At 46.3% G+C, this 12,839-nt stretch overlaps 1 protein-coding gene across 5 annotated transcripts in view; it reads right to left on the bottom strand.

The window, feature by feature from the left end:
* VWA7 (von Willebrand factor A domain containing 7) overlaps nt 1-12,839 on the bottom strand; it is a 54,499-nt gene that overhangs the window by 33,703 nt on the left and 7,957 nt on the right. For all 5 annotated transcript variants that reach the window (XR_014788621.1, XR_014788622.1, XM_084840874.1 and 2 more), the window contains exons 2-7: nt 11,315-11,569; nt 8,601-8,882; nt 5,446-5,542; nt 5,084-5,206; nt 3,195-3,390; nt 892-1,061 (exon numbers count right to left, since the gene is read on the bottom strand). Coding sequence is in view for 3 of the 5 variants with exons in the window: in XM_084840874.1 (XP_084697000.1) it covers nt 892-1,061; nt 3,195-3,390; nt 5,084-5,206; nt 5,446-5,542; nt 8,601-8,882; nt 11,315-11,554 (1,108 nt within the window). In the remaining 2 variants the exon portion in view is untranslated. The remainder of the gene's footprint in view (nt 1-891; nt 1,062-3,194; nt 3,391-5,083; nt 5,207-5,445; nt 5,543-8,600; nt 8,883-11,314; nt 11,570-12,839) is intronic.

Genomic DNA, 12,839 nt, shown 5'->3' with positions numbered 1-12,839 from the left:
AAGGATAAAAATCCTCATTTTGGGGAGATTTGCACGTTTTTGCACGTGTGAATTGGCACACATTCGGCAACTAACCCCTCCCCCCAATTCCGTCGATGGCTCCTAACGACCTGCGAAACACAGACAGAACGGATTTTACACAAACTATACATCCCTACATGCATTTACAATCACTTCAATTCAGGAGAACGTGAGAACCAACTTAAATGAAAAGCACATAGCACCTGAGGTGCTGTGATTAAAGTTCTTTCTGTCAATCTATCTTGTTCGGCCTGCCATGGCTGATTCACACATGCACGTATGCTCATAATCACTGAAGCAAGGGGGGCACTTTTCCTTCCCTTTCAATGAGGTTTTGTGGGTGAAGTACAGATCCTGATCGGCTTTAGCATCAGTGAAGGTCACAACAACTCTCCTAGATAAATTAGAAGCTTGTGGAAATACGATATTCTCAAATATGAGCCTGCCTGGTTCTTTGGGAGGGCCCCTTCTTCCAGTCCTGCCAACATCTGAGTGTGCTTGGAAGGAGCTCAAGAAAGGGCCTTCTCAGTAACTGCTCCCAAGCTCTGGAACTCCTTGCCAGAGGAGGCCCATCTAGCCCCATCTCTGATAACCTCCTGCCAGCAGGCAATGATGCTTTTATTCAGACAGGCCTTTAGCCTGAAAAGCTGACTTCTTTATAGCCACTGTAAATATGCTGTAATTTGTTCAACTGGCTGTTGTTCTTTTTTGATGTGTTTTATCTGTCCCTTTTTTATGTTTCTACTTTTAAACGTTGTATTTTACTGCTGTTAACCACCTTGAGTACCATTCTGGCAGAATGGCGGGACACACATTTAACAAACAAACCCACTCCTCCCAACAAAACTGGGCCCGTGTCAACCATCTCACCGGGGTCATGGAAAGGCACTAAGATGTAGAAATCTGGCTCTTGAGAGGTGCCATGGCGCCGGTCAATGATATCCTGTGCCTGGAACTTGGCAGCGTTGATCTCTTCTCCCATGCTTCCAGTGGTGTCCACGACAAAGCTCAATCCTGTGGTTGGACTGATATCCAGTAGCCTGTGAACAAGAGAGCAGGAACCGTGTTTCAGTCATTATCCTGCAATCTCTTGGGTTGGGTAGGGAAAAATCATCTGTGGTTTGAGCCAACTGAATTTTCATGGGAGTTGGAAAGAACCCAACAGATCTTCAGGTCTAATTTCCTGCCATGAAAGAGGACAACCTCTACTTCACCTACATTCCAGACCTTACTCGCTTGTTATACAAAAAAATGGCTATGGTAGCCACTTAGACATTGCCAAGAAAGAGGAAAGGCATCACCAAAAAAAAAAAAGGACAAAAGAGGACCCAGATTTGCATAACACTTGCACATGCTAATGCATACATACAAATTTAGACATGATTATTATACCGCAGGAAACTGTGACCTGTGTGCTGTTGATGGGCACTTCAAGGCCCCTGGGGTTTCCCTTCTTATGGCTATCTTGAAACAGACTTTGGACTGCACAACCCTTGAAACAGAGGATTATCCTCTGTAAAGTAGGTCACAAGGCTACCCTACACACTGCTGGGGTGCAGGCCTGCAGCAAACTCTCAAGTTGAGGCATGTCAGCAGAGGCGAGGATTCAGCCTGTGCACCACTGCCAAGCTCTAGCCAATGACGGGAACTGCAAGATGACCAGCCACATCTGGAAGAAGTCTCTTGAGCATCAGCAGCCCAGGGCAGATCACGTGCCAAGGGACCAACTGCTATACTAGCTTCCAGGTTGAGCAAGCTCTTTGGTTTGAAGGGTCTCTGCTTGCTGCTGCTCCTTGCCACCGATTCTCCTAATCTCTGGCCTTGTCTTACTATATCCAGCTTTGCCTTGCTTTGTTCCCTGGGCAAGCCCACCCAGGGTATGGTTGCCAATTCACAAAATACACTCTCTCTCTCTCTCTCTCTCACACACACACACACACACGAGAGAGAGAGAGAGAGAGAGAGAGATTGAGAACAACCTGGTTTGCTCCTGTCCCTGTAACTACCATAGGAAATAGCAGCAGGGATTCCTTCAGTGGGTGGGCCTTGGAGCCTAACCCGCCCTCCAAGGAATCCAACCAAGCTCCACAGGCTGAATTACACCTGCAGTTCTCCATCCCTGCTTTAACATGTATTTAATATGCAGAAATCAGCAGGTGAAGCTTTTTGTTGTACAAAGTTAAACACTGTAGCCCGTTAATTGCTGCAGTTCAAATTGCTGTTAACAGTACAGCTAAAAAGGGCTGCTTCAAATGTTGACAGAGATACCACCTTGAGGGGAGTGGCTGTGGCTTAGTGGTAGAGCACACATTTTGCAGACAGAAGGTTCCAGGTTCAATCCCCAGCATTTACAGGTAGAGTTGGAAATATTTTTGCCTGAAACTCTGGCGAGCTGCTGGTATAAGGCAGCTTCCAATGCAATGCTATGGAAGGTTCATGAACACTCCAGCTGTTCATGGGGGGGGGGGAGACCACTATAAATAGAATATTGACAAACACTGCAGTTTCTGAAAGAGATGTGGAAGGTCATGTTTCACTGGGAGAAAGAAAAATGCTTATGTGAGTTCTAGGGACATGAGAAGCTGGTTGCTGCAGGGCAGGTGAGATAATATTGGGAGGAGAAAGCATTGAGCCTCACTGAAGGAGGTACAGATGCAGGAGCTATGAGGAAAAGGTAGGTTGGAGAGGAAAATGCACACAGTATCAAGAGACAGGAGAGCCTTTAGCAGAGGTGCTGCAGGGGGCTCATTCCTGTGATGGGCGGAGCTGAAGGCAAACGTGTGAGGCCAAAATACCACCATAGTTTAGCTTAAAGCTCCTACTGCCAATAACTAAGCCTTAGAAGGGGCATTTTAACCTTTTAGAATGGGGAAAAACCCGCACAAAAGCTGAAATGATCAGTGGTTGGGGGAAAGAGGGGGAAGGGGCATGGACATCTAGGGAACCTTGGAGGGCTGGACTGGACCCCCAGGCTGGCCAGATTTGGCCCCCGCACCTGACGTTCTCCACCCCTGGCCTACATGCTCCTAGCAGGAAGGGAATGGTCTGGCAAAGAACCTGGAGAGGCCATGGGCTTGATAGGAGGGTTAGGAGCATCACACATGGACAGATGAGGGAATAATGAGAAGAGCAGGATTACGTACACAAAATCTCACAGAACAGGGCAACATTACCTCATGAACTGCTTTCTCCCCATCTCTTGCCATAGCTTCTCCAAGAAGTGTTTGGAGGCCTCCAGGGCCAGAGCAGCCGCTTCACTGTGCAGATAATGGTGAGGTGAGAACAATAAGGAGGAGCTGTCCTTATTGATACCGCCACGAGGCTCTCTGTGGCGGCTGTCATCAAATCTCCCACCATGACTACACTTCCCTGGGGAGACAGGAGAGTATCAAACGAGAGGGAGAAAATGGATCACCCACATGAACACCTACATTCCAGGAAAAGTTGGGAGTATGTTGGTGTAATGTTAACCTAGAAAAATACTCTTCCACGTTCAGGGAACCAGGTCAGGATAATAAATGGCTGACACTATGCGGATGAAAGGCAATTGTCATTTTAAGAAAAAAGCTCATGGTACAGCCCCCGCTGGGACTGTATCACTCAGAATATAAGTAGAGGATGGCATAACTGACCGCCCAACATGCTTGTTGCCTATAGGAAAAGGGTTTTCTTTTCATTTAGGAAAATATTCAAACATACAGTCCCAACCCTCACTCCAGAGATTCAGACTTGGGGGCTGTACCACATGCTTACCTCTGACCTATTTTTAAAAAGAGGGGTGTCTACCTTAGGTTCTTGACCACTATGCTATACCAGGACCCTAAGGGCCAAACTAAGATGCGAAACCACAGGTGCAGAACCTCTTTCAGCCTGAGGGCCGATTTTGGAGAAGCCCTCAGGGGCTGCATTCCAGTGGTGGGCAGGGCCAAAAGCAAGAGGGGAGGGGCCAAAACACAAAAGATCCCAGCATATTTTAGATTAAGATATCTTACTACCTGAGCCTTAGGACAGGCATATCAACCTTTTAGAATGCGGGAAAACTGCACAAAAGCCAGAAACCACCAAACAATAGGGAAAGGGGCATAGGCTTCTGGGAAATCCTGAAAGGACCCCTGAAGAGCCAGATTTGACCCCTGTGCTAAACACATCAATCGAAGAGTACTAGTGGTGGTAGTTTGTAGCTGGTAGCCACTGTAGTAGCTCCTGATTTTCACCTGGACCATGGTGTGCAAAGAGGGAGGTTAACCCTTCCACCCCACCACAATCCTGACAGAAATTGCCCCCACCCTGTAGTAGCTATTAGCCCTGGAAAGCAAGTTCCCACAAGTACCTATGGGAGTTTGCCTTCCTGGGCTAAAGCCGCTGGGTGGGAGTAATTTTTTATTGGGATCACAGCAGGGGAGAAAAGAATTAAGCCACTCCCTACTCATCGTGGCACAGACAAAAAATAGCCACTACTGTTTTTTTTTAAAAAAAACAACAACAACCACACACTTCAAAGTTTAGCATCACATCTAGTTTGGCCCTAATGATTTGTTCCATCACTAGGTGCCACCATTATTCTGTTTTCTCTCTTCCTGTATGAGGGCTAATGCTGAAACCCACTTGCCTCAAGAGATAGCAAACAGCTCCTAGGTGGAACACAGCATTAGGCCTCATGGAACAAAAGAGAAATTCACTGAGCAGAGAGAATCGCTCTAACAGTCCGTTTCTCCTTCATAAATTATCTATGGTAGGGCATGACAAAGCTCTCCCATTCAATAAAGCTAAGTTGAACTTGTTATTGTCTATTACAAAATATATACACACACAAAGAAGTAAAAAACGAAACAAGCAGCTTTGGTGGTGAAAGAAAAAAATCTCAATTGCATGAAAAGAACCTGAGACAAAAAAAGAGCATTTTTTTCTAAACTGTGGTAAAACCACATTTATTCTCATGGGTTTTAATGTGAACTGTGCAAAGACGCACGGGGAATACAAATTGAAAAGAACAAAACCTCTGCCTCAAAACAGAGCCCCCCACTCCCACCGCCGCTATCCTATTCTGGCAACAAAAACATACCAATTGGTTTTTCGGGTTGGGTGCCATAGTAACCAGTCGTCAGAAGCCCTTTAGTAGCGACGCCTTCCAAGAGGTTTCCTTCACACGTCCAGTCAGAGCAGTCTCTGCAAGTCCAGATGCCAGCTGAAGGGCATAAGAGCCACACAATAAAGAAAGCCCAGGAAGATGGGCAAGCCAGGGACCCAGGAGTCCTGGAAACTGCCCCCCCCCCCGCCGCCGCCAAATTTGTTGTAAGAACACTTGAGTTTTTCTTTCTAAGAAAGGAGTCTAAGAAATAATAATGCTAATACTAGTACTACTACTGCTTCCCAGGCTGCGGTAAACTCCCGGAGCATAAGAGAAAGATAACACCAGTCTGTTACCTTCTGCGATGGATTTGATTTCACGACCTGGCTGGACCAGATCTGGGTGTATCTGCTGATATCCAAGTTCAACCCAGTTGCTGTGGCTGTAGAAATCCTAGCCAGAAAGAAAGATTATGAGCTGCTATTGGTTTTAGTATCTGCTGTTTTATTGACTAACTGCTGCACACCTTTTGGGGGGGAGGGTGATAATTTCTCTACTTTTATTGTTTTTATTGGTGTTTAAGTTTAGCTGTTTTGTACATCACTTTTGATGCTTTTGTAGAAAGGGAATTCATAAATATTTAAAATAATAGAAGGGTGAGGACAGGGAAAGAAAACAAAGAAGTTTCATAACAGAACAAAGCAAACCTACTAAGAGGCACACATCAATCAATCAATCAGTCAATCAGTCCTACTATGCAACCTGCTAAGACAAATCAAATTTGGAGGGGGAGACAAAAAATAAAAGTTCCAACAGAAGGAAAGATAAATCAGTTAGAGCAACAGGCTATACAGTAGAAGAGATGGAATGAACAAGGCTTAAACAGAACCAGGGCTTACAAGGATTCAGAATCATAGAATCATAGAATAGTAGGGTTGGAAGGGGCCTACAAGGCCATCAAGTCCAACCCCCTGCTCAATGCAGGAATCCAAGTCAGAGCATCCCTGACAGATGGCTGTCCAGCCTCTGCCAAAGGAAGTGAGGCGGGTGGCTACTAGGAGGAGGGCTTTTTCTGTTGTGGCACCCCGGCTCTGGAATGAGCTCCCTAGTGAGGTTCGCCTGGCGCCTACATTGTACTCCTTTCGGCGCCAGGTGAAGACCTTTTTATTTTCCCAGGCATTTTAGCTTTCTAAATTTTTATCTTTGCTGTTTTAAATCTGTATTTTAAACTCCTGTACTGCTGCTAGGTTTTATTGTGGTTGTATTGTTATATTGTGGTTTTAATGTTCTATATATTTTAAATTGTTTTATTGTGTGTTGTTTGGTTTTAATTTTTGTGAACCGCCCAGAGAGCTTCGGCTATTGGGCGGTATAGAAATGAAATAAATAAATAAATAAAATCTTGAATGCCTCCAGTATGAGAGAGCCCACCACCTCCCTAGGTCATTGGTTCCGTTGTCGTATTGCTCTAACCGTCAGGAAGTTTGTCCTGATGTTCAGCCAGAATCTGGCTTCCTGGAACTTGAGCCCATTATTCCGTGTCCTGCACTCTGGGATGATCAAGAAGAGATCCTGGCCTTCCTCTCTGTGACAACCTTGCAAGTACTTGAAGAGTGCTATGATATCTCCCCTCAGTCTTCTCTTCTCAAGGCTAAACATCCCCAGTTCTTTCAGTCTCTCTTCATAGGGCTTTGTTTCCAGTCCCCTGATCATCTTTGTTGCCCTCCTCTGAACCCTCTCCAGTTTGTCTGCATCCTTCTTAAAGTGTGGTGCCCAGAACTGGACACAGTACTCCAGATGAGGCCTAACCAGTGCTGAGTAGAGGGGAACTAGGACTTCCCGGGATTTGGAAGCGATGCTTCTATGAATGCAGCCCAAACGAGCATTTGCCTTTTTTGCAGCCACATCACATTGTTGGCTCATATTCAGCTTGTGATCGACAACAATTCCAAGATCCTTCTCGCTTGTAGTGTTGTTGAGCCACATATCCCCCATCTTGTAACTGTGCCTTTGGTTTCTTTTTCCTAGGTGCAGAACTGGGCATTTATCCCTATTAAATGTCATTCTGTTGTTTTCTGCCCAGCGCTCCAGTCTATCCAGATCACTTTGTTTCTGCCTTCCAAAGTATTAGCTATCCCACCCAATTTTGTGTCATCTGCAAATTTGATCAACATTCCCTGCACCTCCTCCTCCAAGTCATTAATAAAAATGTTGAAGAGCACTGATTCTGACCCAGAAATTATGAGAATAAAGCACCTAGTGCCTCTAAGCATGTGCAGAGTGCCTTCACACTGCTAAGGGACTATAGCCAGCCCACATGTTTAGCTTGGAAGCCCCCTGATCCCAGAATACTAATGACTCCCAGGAAGTCTTGAGAGCTCCAGAACAATCCCACTGGAGAAGTTAAACTTAGAGGGGAAAGGTGTGTGTGTGCGCGCGCGCGTGTGTATGGGCACATTTGGCAATTTGAGAAACTGTCCTGGGCACCACCACAAAATGGCTGTCATGGGAGGTGTGACAAAGGACAAGAAACCTGACCAGAATTCTGAGTACAAGGCAGATATGGGGTCTGAGCCCCAACTGAACCCACAGTTTTCAACATCAACAAAAACATATTTCAAGGCAATCCCAGCTGCTGGTAAGAAAATGTTATTTTTTTTAAAAAAGAAAAAAGTGGGAGGGGTAGGGGTAGGGCACCTTGGTGGGTGCCAAGGAACGTGTCCACAGGCACCATGTTGCCTACACCTGCTGTAAAGCATGTTATGAATTTTTAAACTTAAAAAAAAATACAGAGCCACATTTGTCCAAGGAGCCCAAGGCCACAATCCACTCCTAGGGCTTCTCCACATGGGGCTTTTATCCTGCAATTGAGATTGCTTACTCACAGAGTTTGTGGGCCCTTTACATAACATCATTAACCTCTAGTGCCTCTCTCAGTGGTTTCCAACCATTTCTGCAGCTTAATATGAAACAGAAATAATGAGCTAATAAAAAGAAGCATTTTGAATCAGGTTGAATTTGTCCTTGTAAAGAGGAAGTGGCGCTACAACAACAGCGCCATTTAGAGGCTGTATAATGAAACATATAGAACTCACAGATAAAGGGGGGAAAGGGGGGAAAGGGGGGGAAGGGACGCACATGTAAAGGGCCAATCTTAATCCTGACAAGAATCTGGAAGCAGAAGCCCCAATAAAATCACGGGATAAAAAAAGCCTCTGCGTGGGGAAGCCCCTAGTCTATTTACTTTTTATAGTACTTTATTATAAAACAGTGGAGCCCTAGAGCCAAGACTTGTACCTTATTGTACCTTTCCCCAACCTGGGGTCCTCCAGATGTTTTTGAGTAGAGCTCCCAGGACTCCTGATCACTGGTCATGTTGGCTGGGGCTGATGGGAGCTGAAGACCAAAACATCTGGAGTGCAACAGGTTGGAGAAGGCTGCTCCAGTTCAAAGGCAGCCACCACCGTCCCCTGCTGCCCTTGCTCAGGGCTCCATCTGTTGTGGTAAGCACCTGTAAGGAATGCAGCAGCTGCCCAAGCCTCTCTCGGGCAACATCATACTGCTCTGAGCGCACGGCTTGAAGGACCTCTTTGCGGGCCTGCAACAGCCAGGCGTTGGTGGCGTGGATGAGCTCTGAGTCGAAGTGGAGCACAGGGTCGTCCCGCGTGGTATTCGTGAAGTCCATGGCAGCATTGGCGTTGGCCACCTGGGCTATAGCCCCACGGAAACGCTTCGCTGACACCCCAGGGCCATAGAAAGCGGCGAAGATGTCATCAGCCAGGAGGGTCTTGTCCTAGCGGGGGTGGGGAGAGACGTCAGATTAGGAGAGACCTTTCAACTTTGGACATGAGGGAGGTGGAGAACAGCTAGGCCTGAGGTTAAAAACAGCACTGGGCAATGGGATATACGAGCTTCTTCCTAGGAATGCCACTCCTTTTCAAACTCTTGAAAATTTACTGTGTAAGTGAGGGAAGAATTACATGTTCCAGATCTGCTTTGCATCCTGAAACACCAGCTACTGCTTCTCCTATGCAAAGCTGCATCAGGGAGAGGGTGATTTATAAGGGAGAAGCCAAAAGTGGGAGACAGTGCTTAACCCTTCCCGTAACCGCCGCCTCTCCCACCCCAGCTGGAGTTCTAGACCTATGTTTGCAGTAGAAACACAAGTCTGGAACCCGGCTGAGAGTAAGTTGGGGGAGGGTGGCATGTTGAGGAAAAGGTTAAGTATCCACCCCCTCACTCAGGGACTGAAATAGAGGCATGACCATGGGGGGGGGGGCAGACAGCAGGCCACAACTGAACTAAGAGTGTGCATGAGTCCTCTGCAGAGTTGCAAGGGACTCGGGGCACACTCACATTTAGCTTCAGGCCTCGACAAGATGGACACAGCATGCGCTATCTCAACGAGCCAGGTTCTGCCCAAACAGAGTTTGCTCCAGGGTCCTCTACGCCAGCACAAGGGATCCTGGGGTGTACCATCATTTTGTGTGAGGACTACTCAGCTCAGAGACTGTTCCCAGACAGGGCAGGGCAGATCCTGCCCCAAATGGGAGCCAAGGGGGGCCAAACTAGATGGGATGATGAGAGATCCACAGCGTGAGTTTGTTGTTTTGCAACTGTGGGAGGGGGACAGTGTTGGGAGGGGACTAACCCTCCTTTTGTGCCACTCCCACAGTTGTAATGTAATGATGCCCTACCCAAATTGCTATTTGCCCCAGGGGAGGGGATCATGCATAGGTAGGTGTTTCTGTCTTCGGGCCAGATAACAGCTCCTGTGGGGGATTTTGGTCCAGAACAACTCAATAAGAAGAGTTTGTAATCTGCCCATTGGATTGTTATTAGGTGGATTAAAAATATAATCAATTAAAAAAAAACCCTCACACTGAACCTAGGCCCAGATCCCTCCACACCTTCTTTTAACACCCCCCCCCCGCCCCAAAGCATCTTAGAGAGCCTGCCCTCTCCTGAGTGAATGCCTATGAAGCACTTTCAAACACTTCCAAGCACTATCTCAGGCATCCCCATCCTGATGCCCTCCAGATGTGTTAGACTGCCACTCCCATCATCCCCATCATCCACCCAGGCTGTCTGGGAATGATGGGAGTTGCAGTCAAATACATCTGGAGGCAGCAGGGTGGGGAAGGCTGCACTACATAATATCAGTTCCAAGTACTAAGGTGCATGCGCTGAGATTTCTTCTTCTATGCCACTCTTTAAAGCAGGGATGAGCAACTTGTGGCCCTCCAGATGTTTTATTTATTTTTATTACATGTCTATACTGCCCAATAGCCAAAGCTCTCTGGGTGGTTGACAACAATTAAAACCATAAAATACAACATGATGAAATACAATATAAAAGTGTAAAACTACATTATAAAATAAAAATATAGTAAAAGATTTTTAAAAACAGAAACTGAAAAACAAAAATGTCTGAGAAAATATAGTCTTCACCTGGCACCGAAAGAGCCAATGTAGGTGCCAGGCGAGCATCTCTGGGGAGCTCATTCCGCAACCAGGGTGCCACAACAGAAAAGGCTGTCTTCTTAGTAGCCACCCACTTCAGTTCCTTTGACAGGGGTTCCCAGAGGAGGGCCGCTGAGAATAATCTGATGGTTTGGGAAGGTACTGTATATATGGGAGGAGGCGATCCTTCAGGTAACCTGGCCCAAGCCATTTAGGGCTTTGAATGTTAATACCAGCACTTTGAATTGGGCCCAGAAATGGACCAGTAGCTAGTGCAGATGACGTACTGGCATAATATGATCACGTTGGCCAGTCCCAGTTAACAATCTTGCTGCCCTGTTTTGGACCAGCTGAAGTTTCCGGACCATTTCCAAAGGCAACCCTGCATATAACGCATTGCAGTAATCCAGACGAGAGGTTACCAGAGTATGGATAACTGTAGCTAGGCTATCTCTGTCCAAATAAGGATGTAGTTGGTAAGCCAAATAAGGATGTAGTTGGTAAGTTTTGCTCTACAACTCCCATCAGCCCTAAGAAGCATGGGCAATGGTGAGGGTTGATGGGAGTTGTAGACCAAATCAGATTCCAGAGAGAGAGAAAAATGAGAGAGAGAGAGAGAGAGAGAGAGAGAGAGAGAGAGGAATCCTGCCTTTGCCCCCATCTGTTCTAGCTGCTCTGTTCACAGTATTTCCCAGTTTTAAGGGACCCTGGACTTTGGCATCACAGTAGCACTTCAGGTGTCTGGACCCCATTCCCTCTCACCTTGAAGTCCTCCTCTCGGATGCGTTTTCCCTTGGCGGGGCGAGGCGTCTCCGCAAAGAGGCGCACAGTGATGTTCAGGATGGCCTCCTCGGTCATGTCCTGGTGGGTGATGGACCCCCAGGCAAAAGCCATGGAGCGAGACCAGAAGTTGGGGAAGAAGCCATGGACTTCTCGGGGAGGCAAATACAGCAGCATCAACATCACCAGGAGACGCCAGAGCCAAGCCAAGGTATGGTCCATATTGGATACATTTATCTGAATGGAGAGAAGAAACGGGGTTTGCGTTCGTAGCTGCTCTGCACTCCTGCACCACCTTTGCACAGCCAACCACGAAGGTCTAGCAGGTCCCCTCCTAGCCTTCTTCCTTTGAGCATCACCATCCTATTGTATATTGTTGCTGAGGTGGCAGATATAAGAGAGTGCAGAAGGAACAGTACAGCCAGGGGCACGTTACTGGATTGACCCAACTCATGGTCACATCCATCACAGAACAAAGGCAAAAGCTGAGCGTAGTAAGCATTGGAGAGGGAGAAGGGGGTGTTGAGATAAAGAAGGAACATAGAGAATCATCCTCCCACAGCTCTGGGCACTCAGCAAACACACCAGGCCAGTCTCTATGGAAAAGAATAGACAGATACAAATCTGACATCAGAAATGGCAATATTCAAAAAACAGTGGGAGAACAATTCAGCCTCCCATGACACTCACCACTCCCCTTAAAGTGCCCATTGTTGAGTAAAGAAACTTCAGAGGGAGATTAGAGCGAGAGACTGCGAAGTTAGAGCTAAACCTGTTGATGAATTCTAATGCCAGAGCCTTGAATCAGGATAATGGAGTTTTATCATACCACATGTGTTAATTGGTTACCTAGTGCCAGCAGCAATTGCACTGTGAAAGTTAGCAATGTGATTGTCACTTCCAGCATTTAATTTTCTTCTGCCCTCACTGTTTCTTCCCCCTCACCACCACCACCACATGTACTGCAGAATCTTAAAATTCTCCATAATATTCCATGCATCTGACAAAATGGATTATAGTTCACAATTGCTTATGCCAGAATAAATACGTTAGTCTTTAAGGTGCCATAAGACTCCTTGTTGAAGTTGTACAGTCCACTCTACCATGTCATTCCACTGCATTTGTAGATTCAGTAACATTTTAAAGCTAAAAGCATTTGCGGGGTGCCCCAAGGTTTATTTCTTTTTTTGCAGGGATGATGTGTTAGTCAATGTTACTGAATCTGTTTCAGTTGCAGCTAGTCTGTTATAAGCCTCAGCCTAATCAAATGCAAGATTAAACATTTCATTAACCATTTAAGTTTAATGATGTTTACTTTTTCTATTTGGATAGGTGGTTGAGGGTGGGGATGGAGGAAAGGAAGCAGTGAGATGGCATTGTGTGTCCATCCATATACATTAATTTACATACACTAGCCAAAACGTGCCTCTCTCCTTGGAGATTTTAGTTCTAGAGAAACTGGGGAGGGAGTTGAAAGCCAAAAAATGTCAATTCTAGAATCATAGAA

The sequence above is a fragment of the Heloderma suspectum genome, chromosome 2 (genome assembly GCF_057233095.1).
Source record: "Heloderma suspectum isolate Gila_16-S chromosome 2, 16-S_ref, whole genome shotgun sequence".
Taxonomy (NCBI): Eukaryota; Metazoa; Chordata; class Lepidosauria; order Squamata; family Helodermatidae; genus Heloderma; species Heloderma suspectum.
This window is presented reverse-complemented; position numbering and strand designations above follow the sequence as displayed.